The sequence below is a fragment of the Hermetia illucens genome, chromosome 3, assembly GCF_905115235.1.
Source record: "Hermetia illucens chromosome 3, iHerIll2.2.curated.20191125, whole genome shotgun sequence".
NCBI classification, from domain to species: domain Eukaryota; kingdom Metazoa; phylum Arthropoda; class Insecta; order Diptera; family Stratiomyidae; genus Hermetia; species Hermetia illucens.
The window spans coordinates 80293554-80313127 of record NC_051851.1 but is presented as its reverse complement, the minus strand read 5'-3'; the positions used below and the strand labels follow the sequence as shown (position 1 = coordinate 80313127).

The 19574-nt window shown below is 39.1% G+C and overlaps 1 protein-coding gene across 1 annotated transcript in view; it reads left to right on the top strand.

Moving 5' to 3' along the window:
- The window catches only part of LOC119651557 (facilitated trehalose transporter Tret1-like), a 39704-nt gene extending 21818 nt beyond the window's left edge, over positions 1-17886 (top strand). The window contains exons 4-6 of the mRNA XM_038055190.1: positions 203-378; positions 5124-5471; positions 16873-17886. Of these exons, the coding sequence (XP_037911118.1) occupies positions 203-378; positions 5124-5471; positions 16873-17420 (1072 nt within the window). The 3' untranslated portion in view covers positions 17421-17886. The remainder of the gene's footprint in view (positions 1-202; positions 379-5123; positions 5472-16872) is intronic.
- Positions 17887-19574: the final 1688 nt, after the last annotated feature.

Here is a 19574-nt window from a genome sequence, read left to right as displayed (position 1 = left end):
TGTTTCTAGTTAAGCGATTATATGGTGCAAGCAAAAGTTGCTTAAAATTTCCATGAATTGGAGATGATAGAGGTGACCTGCTCTCTGTCTATCAAGTCGTTTATTCACCCCGCTGTTTTCGACTCTGAATTCAACTTTTAGCGCTTGGATATAAATTTCCTAAACTTTTTTCACTAAGGGTATTGTCTGTTTTAATTTTCAGTCAGAATGTTATCACCATGATATGCGCCAGGCTATTGGCAGGATTTGCAGTTGGCAGTATATGCTTCATTCTCCCGGTCTACATTGAGGATCTTGCTTCCCCAGAGCAGAGAAGTATTATTGACTACATATGGCAAAGTTTCGTTGCAGCCGGAATTTTGACTGAATTTGTCATGGGTAAGTTATTCAATTATCAATAAATATTTTGTTCTGTTGCCCCAAAAAGGTGAAACAGGTCTCGATCGCAGAACTTATCCAAACGAAAATTCTGAGAAAAATCACAGTGATTCAACTATATGAAATCTAGGCCTCAAAATACTTCCCTTTCCGACATCTGCGCAAATAAAATTAATAATGGCATATTACCATGTTTTGGAAATTTACCGGAAAGTAAGTTCATCCCAGGAGTACAAAATTTGACGTTAGCATAGATGATAATATAGGATATAATCCTGAAAAATTTGAAGGCAATCTGACTATTATTAGCAAAGTTATAGGAGGTCAAAGTTTCGAATTTCGTGTAAATTTACGGCACCGAAGGCATGTATGACGTCATCATCATATAGAGTGAACTTATATGAACGGCAGGGTGGTGGGAACGTTTTTCGTTTCCCTTTTTTGCCTTCTTTCAGTTATTTGCATTTCATTACTCCAGGTAGACATGTGTATGTATATCTATGCCAATGAAGCTTGCCGGTAGTAACCAATATAATAGACATGTATGTTCTGGTTACCAGCGGTTTTTAGTTTATGTACCTAACATATATATGTATGCTGGACGGAGTAAAGTGGAAATGCGTGGAGACGGGTTACATTAATTTAGATCCACACATAAACATGCATGCATCACCATGCGGTAATCATCATCATCAACGGCGCAACAACCGGTATCCGGTCTCGGGCTGCCTTAATAAGGAATTCCAGACACCCCGGTTTTGCGCCGAAGTCCACAAATTCTATATCCCTAAAAGCTGTCTGGCGTCCTGACCTACGCCATTGCTCCATCTCAGGCAGGCTCTGCCTCGTCTTCTTTTCCTGCCATAGATATTTCCTTATAGACTTTCCGGGCTGGATCATCCTCATCCATCCGGATTAAGTGACCCGTCCACCGTAACCTATTGAGCCGGATTTTGTCCACAACCGGACGGTCATGGTATCGCTCATAGATTTCGTCGTTATGTAGGCTACGGGATCGTCCATCCTCATGTAGGGGATCAAAAATTCTTCGGAGGATTGTTCTCTTGAATGCGACCGAGAGTTCGCAATTCTTCGCAAGTCTCCAAAGAATACATGAGAGCAAGATAGTGGACAATATCTTATGGATGGTACTCAGCAACGTGATACCTCTATAATTGCTGTACTGTGTGATATCTCCCTTTTTATGTATGAGACAGATAATGCCTCGTTGCCAATCGTCAGGCATTGATTCGCTGTCCCATACCTTGAGCACAAGTTGATGAACCACTTGGTGTAACTGTTCGCCTCCATATTTAACCAATTCGGCGGTAATTCTATCAGCTCCTGGCGGCTTATGATTTTTTAGCCGATGCATTGCACGGACTGTTTCTCCTAAACTTGGTGGTGGCAGTATTTGTCCTTCGTCTTCAGTTGGCGGGACCTCCAACTCGCCGATGTTCTGGTTGTTCAGTAGCTCATCAAAGTACTCAACCCATCGCTCCAAAATGCCCATTCTGTCGGAAATCAGATTTCCCACTTTGTCCCGGCAGGATGATTGTGAAGATCATTTGTTGAAACTTCATCTCCAGGACCTCTGTTAACTGCGGTTATTGCGGCATCCATTTCCCTCTTATAGGTGTCGGAGAAGGCTCTTTTGTGGATGGCTTCAGTGTTCACTCTCACCTAATTGTCAAGGGGATTCTGGGTGGTGTGAGCTCGGAGCACCATGCCAACGAGATAGTGATCCGAGTCTATATTGGCCCCCCTATATGTTCTGACATTCATCAAGGCGAAGAGTTACATAAACTCCCTGGAGGCCTTTCTGGGATTAACTCCTCTCCATTTGCACATGCAGATGCAGGCAAGGAGGGCAATATTCAGGATGGCCGGGAGTATCAGTGTGGCGGGGAGCTGCTAAATCGAAGGAAGATTGATATTCTTTCTAGGCGGTATCCCGAATTTTTGATGCCAAGGGATAACATGACAACGAGGTTTCACTTCGATAAGAAGTTTCGAACACGTTGGAATAACAAGGCCAATTGGGAGAGCGTGGCTCTGACATACGGCTTAAACCAGCAACTAATTACTTGGTAAACTGACGTATCCCTCACAGCAGAGGGAGCGGGTGCCGGTGTAATTGGTCCAAGGAAAATATACTTGTAGCCAATAGGTAGGTACACTAGCGTATTCTAGGCGGAAATATACGCCATAAGCAGAAAAAATGGACTAAGGGTTGCAGCCAAAATCACCATAATACCAGATGAGACAATGTGTTTCCTTCAATCTCCAAAGGAACTACGGGGGGGGAGAACATTGCTATTCTCGTCGACAGCGAAGCAGCGATCAAGGCACTTAGATCAAACCAGATGAACTCTAAACTGGTATTGGAATGGCTTGAGAGACTGAATACGCTTCACTCGTCCAACAAGGTGGGGATACTCTGGGTTCCAGCCCATATTGGATTGGAAGGCAATGAGGCAGCGAAAGGACTATCCAAGAAGGGGGAAGGACGACTCTGTGGAATTGGAAACGGGTTCATGGTTATGACATTAAAAAATGAAGAGGAACGGCTGGTGGAACTATACTGGGCGGGCCTAAGAGAGATGGAGCAGTTCAGGATGCTTATTGGGGGATACGAACCCATGCGTACAACTTCACCAAGAAGAATCTCCGAATCATATTGAGTATTCTCACTGGTAACTGTCGGCTAAAATATCACCTAAGGAAGCCAGGGATATCTGCGGACACTGCCTGCAAGCTCTGTGTGGAGTATGATGAAACCTCTATACACGTTCTGGGACAGTGTCCGGCACTTGTGCAAAGTAGGGGAGAACACTTAATACCAGATGCAAAGTTAAAAGGTCTGGAAGTAGGGAATATACTAAAATTCTTAACGGCTATAGGCTTGCTTGAGATACTATGATTATTAGGTACTCTATAACCAATAAAAGGCGTTTCGACTTCCCCTTGAAAGAATAACAATAATACTGGTTTATCGCCGTCACTTTTTTCTCTCTCGCGCGCATCAGACTGTTGTGCCAATGATGTCTACTTTCCTCCCAACGTTTGATATGTCAACTTTGGCTGTATTATTCCAGGTCTCTTCCTTCTGATCGTGTATCTCTCCAGTCTTCATCACCTTCCGGGTAAATGGTCAGAGACTTATTTACTTCGGAATCAGCAGTAGCTTTCCAGCGCCATAAATGTTTGAGCGAACCAATTTAGTTCGGTCTTCACGGCCACCAACAGATCTTTATTCGTGAAGCCGGCTGTGCCTTGGGCCCTTTTTCGCATATCTTCTCCGCAGCCTCAAAAGCTTCTTCCATAGTTATGATAGGAACTTCATCGGTGTTTACCTGCACAGTGGGTAAGTTTGCCTCGCTCAAAACTTGTGGGAAGAAGTGTTAATAATCTCCTGTAGCAAATCAAGCTTCGCGATCTGCGGTGGGTCCTTATTTTGGATTGACGATGTAGGCCCCAGTATTTACCCGCCATGGGTCGGCGTCCACTTCCTTGCACAATCTGTCGAAGTATCCAGTTTTACTTATTGAAATGACTCTACTTGTTTTCTCGTCTTTTTCCGCACCGGTTATACAATTATTCTTGCTACGTAGACTGCGTCTCCTGGCTTTAAGGCAGACACCAATTTCAGGAGTCCAGTAGAACGCAATGCAACTAGGCATGGTCTCTCAACAATCTATCATACTCCTTCTTCTGCATTTTCCAATAACGTTATATTATGTAATAGTGCTCCTTCGAACATTTGCTTATCGAATTTCATGGATGCACAAACCGCTTTTTGGTCTAGTTTATTCTTCTTCCACGCTGAAGTGTCATTAGAGATCCTTGGACAATGTATTGTTAAAAAAGGTCAGGCATCAAATTGCATGAAAACATTTATTCGTACAAGAGTGGACGAAAAAGTTGAATATACCATAATTTAAAAGACAAAACATCGGTTTTTTCACGTGTTATTCCGGAATGTCGAAAAAATCAAACAACCCACAATATTGATTGCTTTCTATATAACCAAAAACGGATTGAAAGTCCTCTGCTCCATTTTCGTGGGTTTTATATATATTTCTCTTCGTTCTTCATCCAAAGTGATAAGAACTGGAGGAATAGACAATCTGACAAAGATAAAGCCCAAATCAACTGAACAAAGAACCAACAACTTTTCCTAATCTGAATAAGTTCAGTGGTGTTCTACAACTGGATCAAACATCCAAACAATCTTCCCGAACCTTGACTGTTTGCTGAAACTCCCAGAAGCTTTATTATTTCCGTGATGTGGCATATTTTCCTTAAGACTCCGGTAAAACAGTTGCACAGATTTCTTTCGCTACACAGGCTAGGTATATAGTAATTTACCGAAAAATAACAAAATCGTATGTCTGCGTACCGCCTTCTGTAGTATCTGCTGTAACAGCAATTTATCCCTTTTCCCTCAACCACTTTTGGGAGTTCCTTTGTACATGTAGGGTATTTCTCGTCTGCTACGTTCCTCCCTAATGTAGGTCAATTGTATGATAATTCCCTTCTGAGGTAGTAGGGAAGAAGGATTGAAGTGTATCTTGAGCTTTGTATTTCCAAAAGGAAAATTTCATCATAAGGGACAATTTTTTGTCTCCAAGTTGTATATCTTTTTATCTCCCGTTTTTATCTTCAACCTCCACTTTCTCTTTAAATACTTTCTTCTCAACTGGTTGTTAACTTTCAATATTTTTCCCATTGAATATCTCAAGTGTACTTGGGCAACATGCAGCTGATAAACATCCTTTCGGGAATCGTCCCAGCGATAATGCTTGTAGTTTTCGTCTTCATGCCTGAATCGCCCCGCTATATGTGTACGAAGGGACAAACAAACCTGGCGAAGGATACGTTACGAAAGTTTCGAGAAATTGGAGATGAAACAGAATTAGATGTACATATCTGGTGCAGCAAGAAATTAGAAGACCGGTCGTATCGAAACATTTTCAAGAGCACATCAACATTAAGGCGACTACTACCGACATTTCTTCTTGTTGCCTTGGATCAATTAGTCGGAGTATGGGTAGGATTCCTGTACATGAGCTGGATGTTCCGCATAACAGGTGAGCATTGTTTGCAGTTACTATTTGACTTAGATCAATACTCAGTCTGAGTTTTAGTATCTGATTGCAATTAAGTAGCATATCATGTAAGACAGAATTCTATTCTATTTTATTTAAATGCTATTTATCCGAACATGGGCAGGTTTTGATTATTACTTTATAAAACGGGTATTGGTTTTGACGTTGACTATAAAGAAAAGAGTAAGGGGGGGGGGGGGGGGGGTTACAAAATACCAACTAAAGGGCAGGCCTCATTCAAATAAAACTATTAACTCTCGCCGCATATACTTAATAAGACTTTATTACTTCATTTTGAGAATTTACTCGGACTTAAGAGTACCATTCTTTGCTCTTTAGTGCGAACCTCATTGTTGTAAACACAGTGACAGAAGCTCAAATTACCGCTAGTTGTGTAAATTTAGGAAGACACCATGGACAACAACATTGAAATTTAGGGGGAGGGCATTTTCATGTATTTTCTTAGTATTTTTTTAGTGGGAAGAATTAATTAAAAATTGATCAAATTTAGACATAATATTAGTCATATTTTGAGAAACTTTTGAACTTTTTTGAATAATTTAAACTAAAAATAAAAAAGTTGCGCCATATTAGTCGGCTGAAGTTCTTTAATTTTTATCCAAAACCGAAAAGGTTTGAATTTTATATGACTCACCGGTTTTCTAACAATATAAACCCCAATTCAGATGAAACTAATAAAAATTAAAAATGTCTCAGCTGTTGAAAGGGATAGTTCAATTTTTCACGTTTATGCAATTATACAAAATAACACCCTTAATAATATGATATCGTTCAAATGTTCATATTCTTCGTAACTTTCTAAAGAACCATACTTCCAAATTCTATAGTGATCGGTTTATTACTTTTTGAGTTTGAATTCGCGCAAATGAGAAAAACGTCTTTCAAAAGTAAAAATGTTCACTATTAATTACAAACAAAATACAGTTACAATAAATCCAAATGCGATCCTAGAAGGCTATGTGAATACTAATGTTTAGTATTTATAAACACACTTTTAACAAGATTATATCAGGACATAAAGCGATTACCTCCTGGGCGTTTGAATCTGAGCCTTTATCCCAAAAGCGCTCGGTTCTGCACTCATAAAGTCTAAAATCTTTCCAACTTCCGGTTTCCTACTTGTTTATAGATTTCTATACAGAAATGAACCGCGAATATAGACAAACGTTGTTCAAAGGGAAAACGAGTTGATGTAGACTTTCCGCAATAAGCCGCTTCGTAGCTGAACTTTCAAAGCACTCTTAATTTACGGTTAAAAAATAGGGTGTATATCAGGTGTTACCCAATATTGAGTTTGAAAAAAAAAAACTCTCTTTTCTTACCAAAACTTCAGATCATTTTTAAATTCAGGATTAATTCTTCTATTTTGTTAAGGTACTTCCTGCTATTTTCGGGTGGAATTAAGTACTATGCTGCTTCAGTGTGGAATTTTTTGGATTTCTTATTAAAAAACGAAGTCGCCTCCTTTTCAAAGTCATCTGGGGGTATAAGGTGTGTAGCTCATTATTGCATTCCTTTTCTTGCCTTGAATCTTGGCCTTGCAAACGTTTGTGAAATTTTATTATGCTTTTTCAATCACATGTCGCACGTCGTTCATTTTTCATGACGTGTTGCAATTCGTTTTGCCCGGTTGGATTTCTTTTGATTTCAAGACCGTCTTTTTGTATATGCGAGTATGTAATCAAGTACTGAAAAGCGCCCGATACTTTTTCTCGACTTGAAATTCTTGCATTCTAGATTCTTCAACCTATTTTCCTAATTTCTACGACACCAGTTTTGCGGAAAACAAAACCTTATTCAAATCGGCTCACTGTCTGCATAACTATCTGTCACACGTTTTTCGGAAAATGGTTAAACCTCTTATCACGAATTCAATGGGGAAGTTGCAGCTGTGATCGCATGAAATGAATTACATTGTTCTAGATTAAGTTTAAGGGAGAACAGGTTTCCCTGTGAATGCAAAAGGGAGTTTGAAAATTGTATTAAATTTTTATGGTTTTATGGTGTATTAAATCCAGGAAAAGTTAGTACTTTTCGTTAATTTTGACATCAGGTAGAAAAGTAAGTTTTTAGACGGGCGGATGGTGAGAAACTGGTTGCTTATTTGAAGGACCTGTTCTCAAATAAACGCAGAACGGAAACGCTAAGACATTGGAGGAATATGTCGCAACATCCACGGGCAGACAGATTCACTTCAGAGCAGAGTATTGTGGGCAGCAGGATTTCATAGCAGGCCGGCTAGAACAAAATCGTTCATCTCTAAAAATAACCAGGCAGGTTGTTTGCCTTTGAGAAAGAGTGTACTGTAACCTAGATCTAAATTTTAGACTTTTAATATTCAGTGTGGTGGCCTGGCAAAATTAAACACAACCTATTTGGGTTAGGTAAGTCAACACGCAGTTCAAAACTGGCAAGCATGGCGGGGGGAATCAGCTAACTTGGGGTTTCAAAGCGACCAGAGTGAGTAGAACGAAAAGTGAACGGTCATATAAAAACTGGAAATAGCTTTGGAAGACCTCAACGGTGTCTTCATTGACGCATATCTCTCATCTAGGCACATTAAACCAAACTCAGCGCAGTAGCCAGTGAGTCACAGAAACTTTAAAGACTGGTTTGTGTATGCATCACTGGGACAAGTGCAAAACAGAACATTATTAAAATCAGTTTACTGTCTTTCTGTCTGTCTGTCACACACATTTTTCTTGGAAACACTTGTAGTGATTGACACCAAATTTGGTAGAAAGGTGGGAACTGTGGACGCTCATGCATATAGTGAGTTATATCATTCTACGTCGAATTTAAGTTGGGATCCCCATACATGCAAAAGAGGAGTGTAAAGTGGGGCCACACTTCGAGGGTTCGTTCAACTGCCTTGAGAGAAGTATCTATCTCCGACTCCGTAGGAGCATGAACGTTAATAACGTTTCTGTTTTGAAATTTGCCTCGTAAGTGTAGCATTCACAGCCAGTAATAATAATTATCACTTTTGGACTGACTACAAAACTTACTCCGAGCACATGGTTTACTGAATGGCCGCTAGAACGCATGGTAAACTGGTTCTTTCTCAAGAGATCCGTCCCTGTATAACTCATCTTTTGTAATGTGATGACATTATCCGTATATAGTAGAATCCCGATAATTCGTATTACGGGATAACCAATTTTCGGGAGTGCAAAAGAAAAAAAAAATAAGTCTGGGGACCGGCAAATTTGTACGAATTAATCGTAAATACGAGTTATCGATGTACGACCTATCGGCATTTCACTGTATTGTGATATAGTACAGAAAAGCTGCTTAGCAACTCCCGCTTTAGAGGAGAAGCGTACGTTCAATAAGACAATGTGCAAATCCTCTTGCTCTTTTTTGTTATCGAATCGATCATTGCAGAGTCAGTCCGAGGCCACTTTTATGGCTTCGTAGCAGTCGTTTTCCATGTAGGACTGTCAGTCTTCCCTAACTCTTAACCTGAAAGGTCAGTTGATATCTTGTTCATCTAGAGAGACAAGTTGCAATTAAAAAAAAACTCCCAACGATCTGCACGTGAAGGTGGAGATAGGGTTTAGTAGTAGAGCAGTTGATGTTGACTCAGGAGACGTTTATAATGTTGTGCTCTATCGTGGGCACCAATCCACGCTGTCGTCCTGGGATCCATACCATACTTTGGCCGCCAAATATATGGGTCTAATTATGGGGCATTTTGCTGGAGTTTTTGGTGACGATCCTACTACTGTTATTTTAGTTATTTTAGTATCAAACAGTTCGAGCTTAGGCCTGACTTTTGGAATGATGTACCTTTCCATGGTTTGAACCAGACAGCGCAAAAATCCCAGCTTATAGAGTTTAGCACAATTTTCCGAGCCAGGAGCTAACAGTTTACCCTCTTTTCCATGTATTTCTGTTCAATGTTGCTATTATGAGGGGTAACGACACAAATATGTACGCAGTGATTGGCGTTGCCGTTGTTACATAAACCATAGCGATCAGTTTAAACTATGCTCAAGGCCCCGGTTGCAACAATGGACAAATCAGCTTATTGAAAGATTTCTTCCTTGCCGTAGACATGGACTGTAAGGATGCTGAGTATATGTTGAGGAGAACCGCAGGAAATGCAACCTAGTGGCAGCTTATTACTAATAATGATGCTATATTTCTTTGATGGCTAGTTTTCTACATTCTACTTACCCCAGAATCAAAATTGAGAAATTTTGTTGAACATTTATTTCCACTAGGAGGCACAAAGCTCCATCATTGCTTACAATTTAACTTGGGTTTAAAATTACTTCTTTGTATTTGAAATCTTAAGCCCCAACACAATCTTCTTGCCATTGTTTACTAACTTCGCTCTGGGAGGTGTAATATAGGTCCACAGTATAGAACGATTTTAGGGAAAAGGCGGCTTCTAGGACAATTACCGTTCGTTTATATTTCTTATGTGTTTCTTAAAATAAAACCACAATAAGCTTCCAATTTTTGCAAATAAATTCATGATGCATTCTTAATCAGTGTACCAGTTTTGGACGTATGTATGTATGTTTATTCATATAAGGTCCACCATTCACTTAACCTAATTTTTATACTCGGCTATAACTACACATTTAAGCAAACCCTTGGCTAAAATCTGAGGTGACAAGCCAGTTTTCTCTCATATTCGTTGGAGCCAATCCTGATTTTCACTTTCAGTTTAATTTACTGTGCTTTTGTAGCGCTACCTTGTAGTTGTAGAGGCGAAAGTTTTGTATCCAATCAGTGGTGCAACTTGGTGTAATCAAATCCAAAACTAGAAGATTTGTGATTAACATAACTTTCCACCCATCGTAGAGAAGTTGGCCCAAACGCCTTTACCTCATTACCAAAGAGAGCATGGCGAAATTCGAAGGAAATATTCTTTCCTATAATTTTGTCGTCTATCCATATACCGAGAAATTTTATTGCATTCTGTTTGGGCTTGGTTATTCCTTTCACTCTGACCTTCACGCAATATGTCGTTTTAGGTTATCTCACGATCCAGGTGTATACTTAATATGAGGGCATCATCTGCAAAAACGAAGCTCAAGACTTGTCAAGTTTTGGTTTCGCAATGCTATATCTAAGTCATGCTAGGTAATGTTAATGTCCTTAGAAAGAAATGATTGCAGAATATCTGTCTGATCCTATTGGAAGGTCGGGTCATGTCACACCTTATAAAAGGTTTGGCATGTATTCAAGATCGTAGAATAAGATTTTCTAGTTTTTAGTTCCCTATTTATGTCGGAAACGATTCTGTGAACGTCTCTGATTGTTTTATCCTTTTTTCGGAAGCAAACGTTTCTAAATAAACCTACATCTATTCTGGTACATCGGACTAGTGTACTCTATAATTGTTTTCTTACGAACTTCATCCTGCCCGCATCCCGGAAGCTTAGCTTACGGCGAGAAGAAATCTGTTTATTTAAAGAAATTTTCAAATATTTAGAAGGCCATCTTTTTTAGATTTAATTTATGGATTCGAATGGTTCTAGCTTGTTCAAATAAATTGCGCTAATCATAGCGTTGATCTAATTGGTCTACTTTATTGAAGTTACGTGTATATTAGAGCTGGCCGATAATTGTAAACTGGAATATATTCCTTTTCATGTTACGTGCCCTCAATTTTTATTTGAAGTGTTTAATTTTATGTAGTAATAGCAGCCAGTTAATGATTTGATACATAGGATTCCAGTTGTTTGCCCATGAATTATTTGTAAATTCAATGAATTGATTGATATTTTCGTAACAACCTCTCCTTTGCATATTGTACACAATAAAATTCAGAACACAGACTTAATTAAGCTCCTTTAATATGATGCGTAACGAATGTTACATTGGGGTTTTCATTCAAGAAAAATTATTATGGATTAACTTTTCAATGGCAAACACAAACTCATTTTGATACTAATCATCATTACCTTTCATTCCCTCAACAATTTTCAAATAAACTATTTTGATACAAACTTCAGATAAATTGTCCCCCACAGCCCTTTAGGTCCCAATCAGCAGTAATTAAGCCCTTGCAGCCATTATGTCTATATTCGACTGAAAACTATCAAGTGCTCTTCGCAATTCAATAAATCCGAACAGGTTAATAAAGTACTCACTTAGTAGCGTGGACGGCAGGTAACAATCTCCCGCTGTGTAACGCCAATATAACTTTTCATGACTTTTTAAAGAGCAGTCAAGTGGGCTCCAATCCCAATAAACAATAACCGGGCAATAACGCATGAGAATGCCAGTAGTTGATCAATGGACCGGTTGACCGCGATCTATATCTGTGAAATATCTGACAGATAACAGCATTATTTCCATCAAACGCCGCACAGTGCTCATATGCAGATTTCCGGAAAGAAAGACTTCAAAATAGCATTCCACTAGATGTATCTCGTGACCAACTTGATGGATTGGACAGCATTGTTTCGAAAGTGCTCGAATATTGTGCGCTCACTGACCGGCTTGTTTGGAAGTGCGTAACAAAACTTCCTTGGTTTGGATTTGATGCAAGGTCGTTCTGGTCTTACGGTAATGATATCGAAGTCATATTTTATCAATCTATCTTCAATCTACGATCGACTATACATCTACACATGTGTACAGGTTTGAGAAAAAAATTGCGCTAATTTTGTCGCTTTTAATCTGTGCTTATTAAATCGATAATTAACCAAATGCTAATGAGTGAATTGTCAAATTTAGGCAAGTTATCATTGAGATTAGGAGGACTCGTTTTGCAGATTAATGTTTAACGAATAGGGATGATAGTGCAAAAAAGAGACCCTATTTTTTCAATTGTAATATTTTAGTTCTTCATATTACCCCTTATAGGATGCATATATAAGTTTCGGTGAAAATTGCCTTTTCACCTACTCGAAAAGGAGGAGTTCACTTTAACAAGTTCTGATGCCGCGAAGTAGGTTTTATAGGTTAAGGTTCCTTATCCTCATCTTCAGCTGGGCAACCACCTGTATTCGGTCTAGGAACTCCAGACATGCCGATTTTGCACCTAGTTTCAACAAATCGAAATCCCTAAAAGCTATCAACCGTCCTGCTGTACACGACGGCCTCAGCTGAGTCAGGATCTGCTACATCCCCCTTCCAAGGGAACTAAATAAAATTCGTCACTTTTATATAATGATGGGCAGAAATATCAAGCATCATGACCATCGGTATGAACTCGCTAGTATGTGGTCATAGATTTCGTCTAAACAGTTTTTTGCACAGATTTCGCCACTTATCCTGTATGAAGCATAGCTCTGCCTCGTGGTAGAAAGGGTTTGTAGCGTGAATCTAAATGAATATCCACATATAGGTGCCGAAGGACCTCGTTGGTTAAAATTCGCCTTTTGTAAGTTTCGTGTGGAAGGAAACCTTAATAAAATCGATTCAATAGCTGTCCGCATCTGCCTCTTTTTTTTTCATGGAGTGGGAAACTTTTAAATCGCAATCGTTTTTTGCTCGCCTCCGCTGCCTCTCGTTCTACACCTATACAGGTAGTTTCAGTATATTTCCGGGGAAATTGCGGTAAGTCATAGTTTACTTTAACATAGCTTCATTGCATTCCACTTTAATGCTAAGAATCATTTTGTGGGTCCATAGCTTCTTTATATCTAGAGGTGATGAAAAAGTAGCAGATTGATGGGATTACATTAGATTTTCCCCAGAACGAATACCATGGTCCATTCAACCAAACAAAGATAGAAAATTTATGAGTTGCTTAAATGTTTTCAAAGAACCCGAGCTCCATAGTTATCCAGTCGTAAAAAGTTGGTTTAGAACTAGATAGTAGAATATTGGAAAAAGTCTGAAATGGAAAAATTTGAATTTGAAATGGAAAATTCTGAAAATGGATCTTTCAACCCCTTAATTCATATGAATGCAATTCCACATCCACGAGATGTTTTGCAACAATAATCCCCGCCATGCTATCGGTGTGGCCACTACCGTGGTCTCCCTAGCAACTAAAATGATGACCGCCTCTGAACTGACTTTGTGTAAAACAAAACCTTATTAAAATCGATTCACTAACTGTGTATCTGTGACGCGGTCTTTTATAATAATACTTACGTCAAATGAGTAATTGTAGTGCTTTCCATCGACTCTTCTCATCTTCCTGCAATTTATTGTACAAAACCCTGATAGCCCCCCCCCCTCCCTTATACTTGATTGCTTGGTGTACGTTGTGTTTCTCTTGGGCCTAAGTCCTACGTGTCCTACGGCCTTGATTATTGGAGAAGATTTCATAATCGTTGTACTCCTCCTGACCGAATCCGGCTCTAAATTCTAAGTAGCCCTCTATGATTCCTTTCGCTCGGATGCGGCTTGTGACACCCACCGTTCCGTCCGGGCGCATCTTTCAGCACTTTTATTACAGGTGTCCTGTGGAGCAACGCAGTGGGTTTAAATACCTCCTCTAAGTATTATGTCTCACGAAGGCTAAACTGTCACCACCGAGAGTCAAGGGATATCAACGATCGGGAGACTGCTTGCCCACAAAAGAAGTTGGTAAAGGGGTTCCAAGTCTTTGCTCCATTAGTTTGCGCCTTTTCTCTTCGCCCATACGAGTTTATTGTTCTAGCTGCTTCTCCCATAATCACGGGTGGGTGTTTTCCTCACACCTACCCGACTTACGCGTAAGCATACACATTTTCTTTTGAATTTAAGGGGTGAATCTCTACATATGTGAAAGAGGAATGGATAGTTTTTTTTATAGAATATAGTCATATATAATAGTAACTGTGCGCTTGATTAGTGCTTTTCGAAACTGATCTTGTTGATGAACTGATCTTATGAGTTTAAATATAGGGGAATGAGGCTTAAAAATGTGTGGTTCAAAAAGTGAAACAGGTCTCGTTGTTTCAGTACCACGGGACAACGAAAAGCGTTAGGAATAAAAAACAAAGATACATATGTATTATATATGGGGTGTGCATTTTGGGAAGATCTTCTTCTTATTTTTTAAGTTATTTTAATTATTTGCAACTCAGCCTCAGTTACTCGAGTTATGCATAATTATGTATGCAAATTATGCAATGATTAGTATCTCGTATCTCTTTCCATATCTGCGTGGCTATATTCGATTTAGATGGATGGTTTTGCGTGCGAGGTGAAGTGAAAATATTCAGATGGTCACATATATTCTGGATATTTGCGCCAGTTTGGTATGTATCTAAATGGGGGGAAGTAGAAGTAATGTGGAATGTTTGTTTGCTCAGAGCAAACTTGGTGATTATGTCTTCATATACATACAACTTTGTATTTGGAAATACATAGTGCAACATACACTTGTTATACATACACGTTCGGTTTCCGGTTTCCCTACTAGCTTCTTTTTAATGCATACATAATAATTTTAACCGACATCAACTTTCACAATTGCAAACAGCGCCCAACGTGGGAAGAATTTGAGTTTATTCCCAGTCGCTTTTTCATACAGTTGTGAAAAAGTACCAGAAGTAAGTTTTACCCCCGAACGTTTTGAAAGTTCTGAAAAGTTCTAATGAGTTCATGGGGATTGGTGATGGTCAAAAGGTCACCGTCAGTGGGCAGAGATGAAGAAAATGGGAAATTTGGCGAAATGGACCTTGAAGGTCCACCCGCAAATATTGGAGCTCTACCGAAGTGGTGCCCGCTTGCATCTTTGTTAACGAGACTCAGGAAAGTTGAGAGGGAGGCCCTTTGGAAACTTTAATCTCTCACGTATCATATAACAAACGTTTCACGCGTGGATTCGCATTGGAACCTGAAAAACGAGACAACATTGTTATTTCGCGCGTACTTAATGGAAGCAAATTCGCTGAAAATGAAACATAAAAAAATATGCGCGGAGCCATAAGAATTCGGGCGCGAGTACTACGATCGAGGGCGAAGATCCACGACGAATCACAACCTCAATCGATGTTTTTCCTGTCTCAGATGCTCAAGAACTCCCATCCCCTTAGCATCATCAGGCCATAATATTGGACAACGCCTATGGTACTCTAAAAGGAAAGATTCACAATAACCGTGGCGATGTGCCAATGTTGCAAAATTGAATTCGACCCTTGTAAGGCCGTCTAAGGTCTGCAAGAAAATATTTGCTTAATCAGCCGATTTGTTTGCCTTGCTAAAATTTTGCGAGTGCGATAATCATGATGGGACGATTTTTCTCATTGCATGAATCCGAATTGTACAAGACAATGAACGTTCGAAGCACGGAATGGGCTAATTCGCCTAACTCAAGAAAATCGACATGTGAAAATTACTTCAATGACTACCTTCGACGAAACCGAGAAAATTCCGGCTATTCTTTGGGTTTGCAAACACAGGTCGTTCGTAATGTCGAAAATGATAGTGCGAAGAGCTCCGAGCGAACCTTTCCCGACCCCGAGCTTACATGTAGCCAGAAATTCCCACTTAAGGGGGCGTCTTGAAATTGCCCGGTAAAGCTGAAAATACTGCATGCGACTCCTCCAGTACTTAGCAAACGTGAAAAATTTAACATTCTTAGCCAGATCAATGTCATTCTGCCTGTGTAAACCGGCACCTTACTAATGCCAGTTTTGGAGCCACCACGAACAAAACTTCCTTGAACATCACGATTACTACGATTACCACTTTTATACTAGTCTTTAAATATTTAAACGAATTTTACGGTTATGTTGGTAGTTAATAGGTTAGGGTTTCATAAATACCATTTTTAAAATTGATATCTTATATTAAGTGGGGGGAAATGGAAAGAAACCATTACCCTCCTTGGTATTGAAGGGAGTTAAGCCACTCTTTACAGTATCAAAAGAATGAAATTGGTGTTTCAAAATGTGAAGGAGTCCGTCTAAAAGAAGGAAATCATAAGGATGCCGAAAAGCCACGAGTATTACAAAGTAGTGAAGGATGTAGCCATGAAACAGTTCAAATTCAGACTGGGTTCGTCGCGCACATAATTTTTCAAAAATAGATTTTCGGACAGTTCAGTTACGACTGGTCCCCATCTTGAACTCTTGAACCAACTGTGGTTCGTACTCTAAATCGGGGATGGGCCTCTTTTTTGGATATCATGAATGAATTTTAACCTTTACGTTTTGGAGCGCTATTGGGCCAACTTTTTTGCTCTTTGCTTTCATCGATTGTGGAATTAGAGCTCTCGAATAGAAACGTAGCATTCTATTATCTCTTTTGAACGACTTGTATGTACTTTGCGAATGATGAATATTCCATCTTGCAAACTCCGAACCAATCTATGAACGCTCGTTAGTTCTCCTGCTGGGCTACTTTACACAGAACAGCTTGAGGCTCATTTTCTTTCCCAGACGATAAAAATTCAATTCCTTTCCCTACATATATACACAACACATATTAACCTCTGTTTATTTTCTTTCAGGCGGCGAATACTCTCACGAGATAACATCTATCGCCGTATCGGCAATTTTCCTTGTAAGCATTTGGTCTATGAAATTCCTAGGCATCTCACTAAGTGATAAGAAAACTCTGGTCGTTACGGGCGTTATGATGGCAATTTCCCTCATCATATTGGGATTTTACCTACACGAACGAGGCTCGTACGGGCATTTAGAGGATTACGGTTACATTCCATTGGTATGTTATGGAGTTTTCATCTTTCTGTATGCAATTGGCCTATGTCGGATTTCGTGGAAATACATGAGAATATTAACGCCAAAACGACGCTATTTCGCCGTGAGGTCCTTGTGCACATCGCTCAGTTGGATGTTTGTTGTGATTTTTGCCACCTCTTATCCGAAGCTTATCGAGAGTGTCGGCGTTGGCTGGATGTTCTGGTTCATGGCGCTCGCATGTTTTCTGCTCACTATCCTCACGGTGGTCTTTGTCCCGGATTTGGAAAGCTTGTCGACAAAGTATATCCTCGATGATGACGATCACTTACAACACGATTGCGAGGAGCAAACATAAGACCTTGATTATCTTTTATGGGGTCATTTCATGACTCCATAGGCTGTAAATGCTAAACTTTATATCAACTGTGGAAAAAGTTAAAAGACTGAGTATTTAAGTTTGTCTGTTATATTTGTTTAAGTCTTTTTTATCCATAAAAATTATGTCTAGGCTTTCACTTAGGCTAGAACATTCAAATTTACATATATACGTACATTTATATACATAGACATATAATACAGAAATGTTTGCTTTTACCCTTGAGGACATAATACACATTTCAAGTGAAATTTATTAAATTCGATTTATCTAATAGACATATGTCCCTCCAGTTTGTGGTTTGCTTAATGTGGCTTTGTATGCATCATATTGTTGTGTTTTAGGATTAATGTGGCTATTCCAGATTTTTTTTTGTAATTTTACTATTTGTAAGCATGCTTTAGATTTAACAGGAAATTTACAAATAAATATTTTATTGTATGCATCATAGCTGTTTACATTTGCACAGATTCAATTTAGGTTTGTTTATTTACACTTAAAATTAAGAATATACATTTTTCATTGTTTTTTTTTTGTTTTCTATTGTCGTATTGCTGCTAAATCAATCGGAAAAACTAATGTTTTCTACAGCGCGCAGAAATAAACTGGTTTAAAAAAGTTGAACAAAAGTTATTTAGATAAGATAATCTTACAGATTTACATATGATCCACTGCTTCAACGCCAAGAGATATGTATTCGCGGATTATCTCGTATTCATTCCGAAGCTTTCCAGACATTTTTATGAAAGCGAAAAGCTATTTTAAAACAATTTTAACACTAGGACTTCCACAGCGTTCATCGTATCGTTAGGTAGGTAATTGTATTACAGCGATGCAAACGAGAATGGTGCGCTCTTTTCAGACCAATGTCGGCTCATAAGAACCATGTGGATAAAAAACGTGACTCTGAAGAGTACTGCTCTCCCGAACTGATTTTGGATAAAGTGTACGCCGTGCATAATGAGTCCGTTAGCAAATATTCTATCGTTATTAATATCTTGACCGCGACTAATTTTCCTAATTTTGGGTTATCATTTAGAATTGAATTGCTCAATCAGGGCGAGAAACTATCAGTCGACATTTGTTGGAAATACTAAAAGTGGAGTGTTAAAAAAGTGCGAAATCTTATCAGAAACCAGCTGCCCACGTCTAATTGTTTGTTGAGTTGTGAAGGCTCATCCACATGCTTTCTAAACCTTAAGAAACAGCTACAAATATAATCGTGTGGTTAGGGTGGTTTCTGTAGGTTTGCTAGCGCTTGTAGGCGATTTGGCGCGTTCACGCACTTGCCAAACCTCAACAAACCGTCGCAAACGCGTGCATAGGGTGTTTGACTTGCTATGTGTAGGTTCGCCATAGCTTGCCGTCGATCCGATAGAGTGTCGACTCTTTGGCACAATTCACAATTGTTTACTATACTTCTTATGATTGTAGCGACTTTGTCGGTTTTTGTCATTAGCTGTTCTTATTCCAACAGGTTTTGTCTGAAACCTAGCTGCCCTGGAGTATATATGGTTACAGGGCATGCAGATTATCTTGTTTAATTTTTATTCATTACCCAGCTAAGGGGAAAATCCGTTTGCTTGTATCCAGCGCTTTTCTTTTCCTTAATGTTTAACATCCTTTCGCGACTAAATTATCCTCTTTTCAAATTCCCAATCTGACTTTATTTCGAAATTATTGTAAAACTCTCTAACCTCTAAACTCTGCAAAACCCAAAGAAACTACTTAAATATCATTCAATTATAATACATGAATTTTCAAATATCAAAAATGATCATTAGCCTTTTCTTTTGTGTCTTTCCGGCCATTGACCGGTGATACACAGGGTCTAGCCTAATAGTACCCGGAATGATTTTGAAAAAAATCTTCTATTCAATATAATTTACAAGTTGTTCACAACTTTTTAAAGTATTGTCCCTCTGATTTGATGCGCCATTGCCAACACTTTATCCAATCATTAAAGAGGAAGTCGACAACTGGAATTTCCTTAATTGTGCCCGTGGTACCTACTTTTACCGCCTCCAATGTTCCAAGTTGAGCACCTTGAAAGTTTTTTTAAAACTTGGAAACAAACTCTTTATTGACTGTTTGTGGCATTAATTCACTAGGAACTAAGCCTTTTCCGTCAAA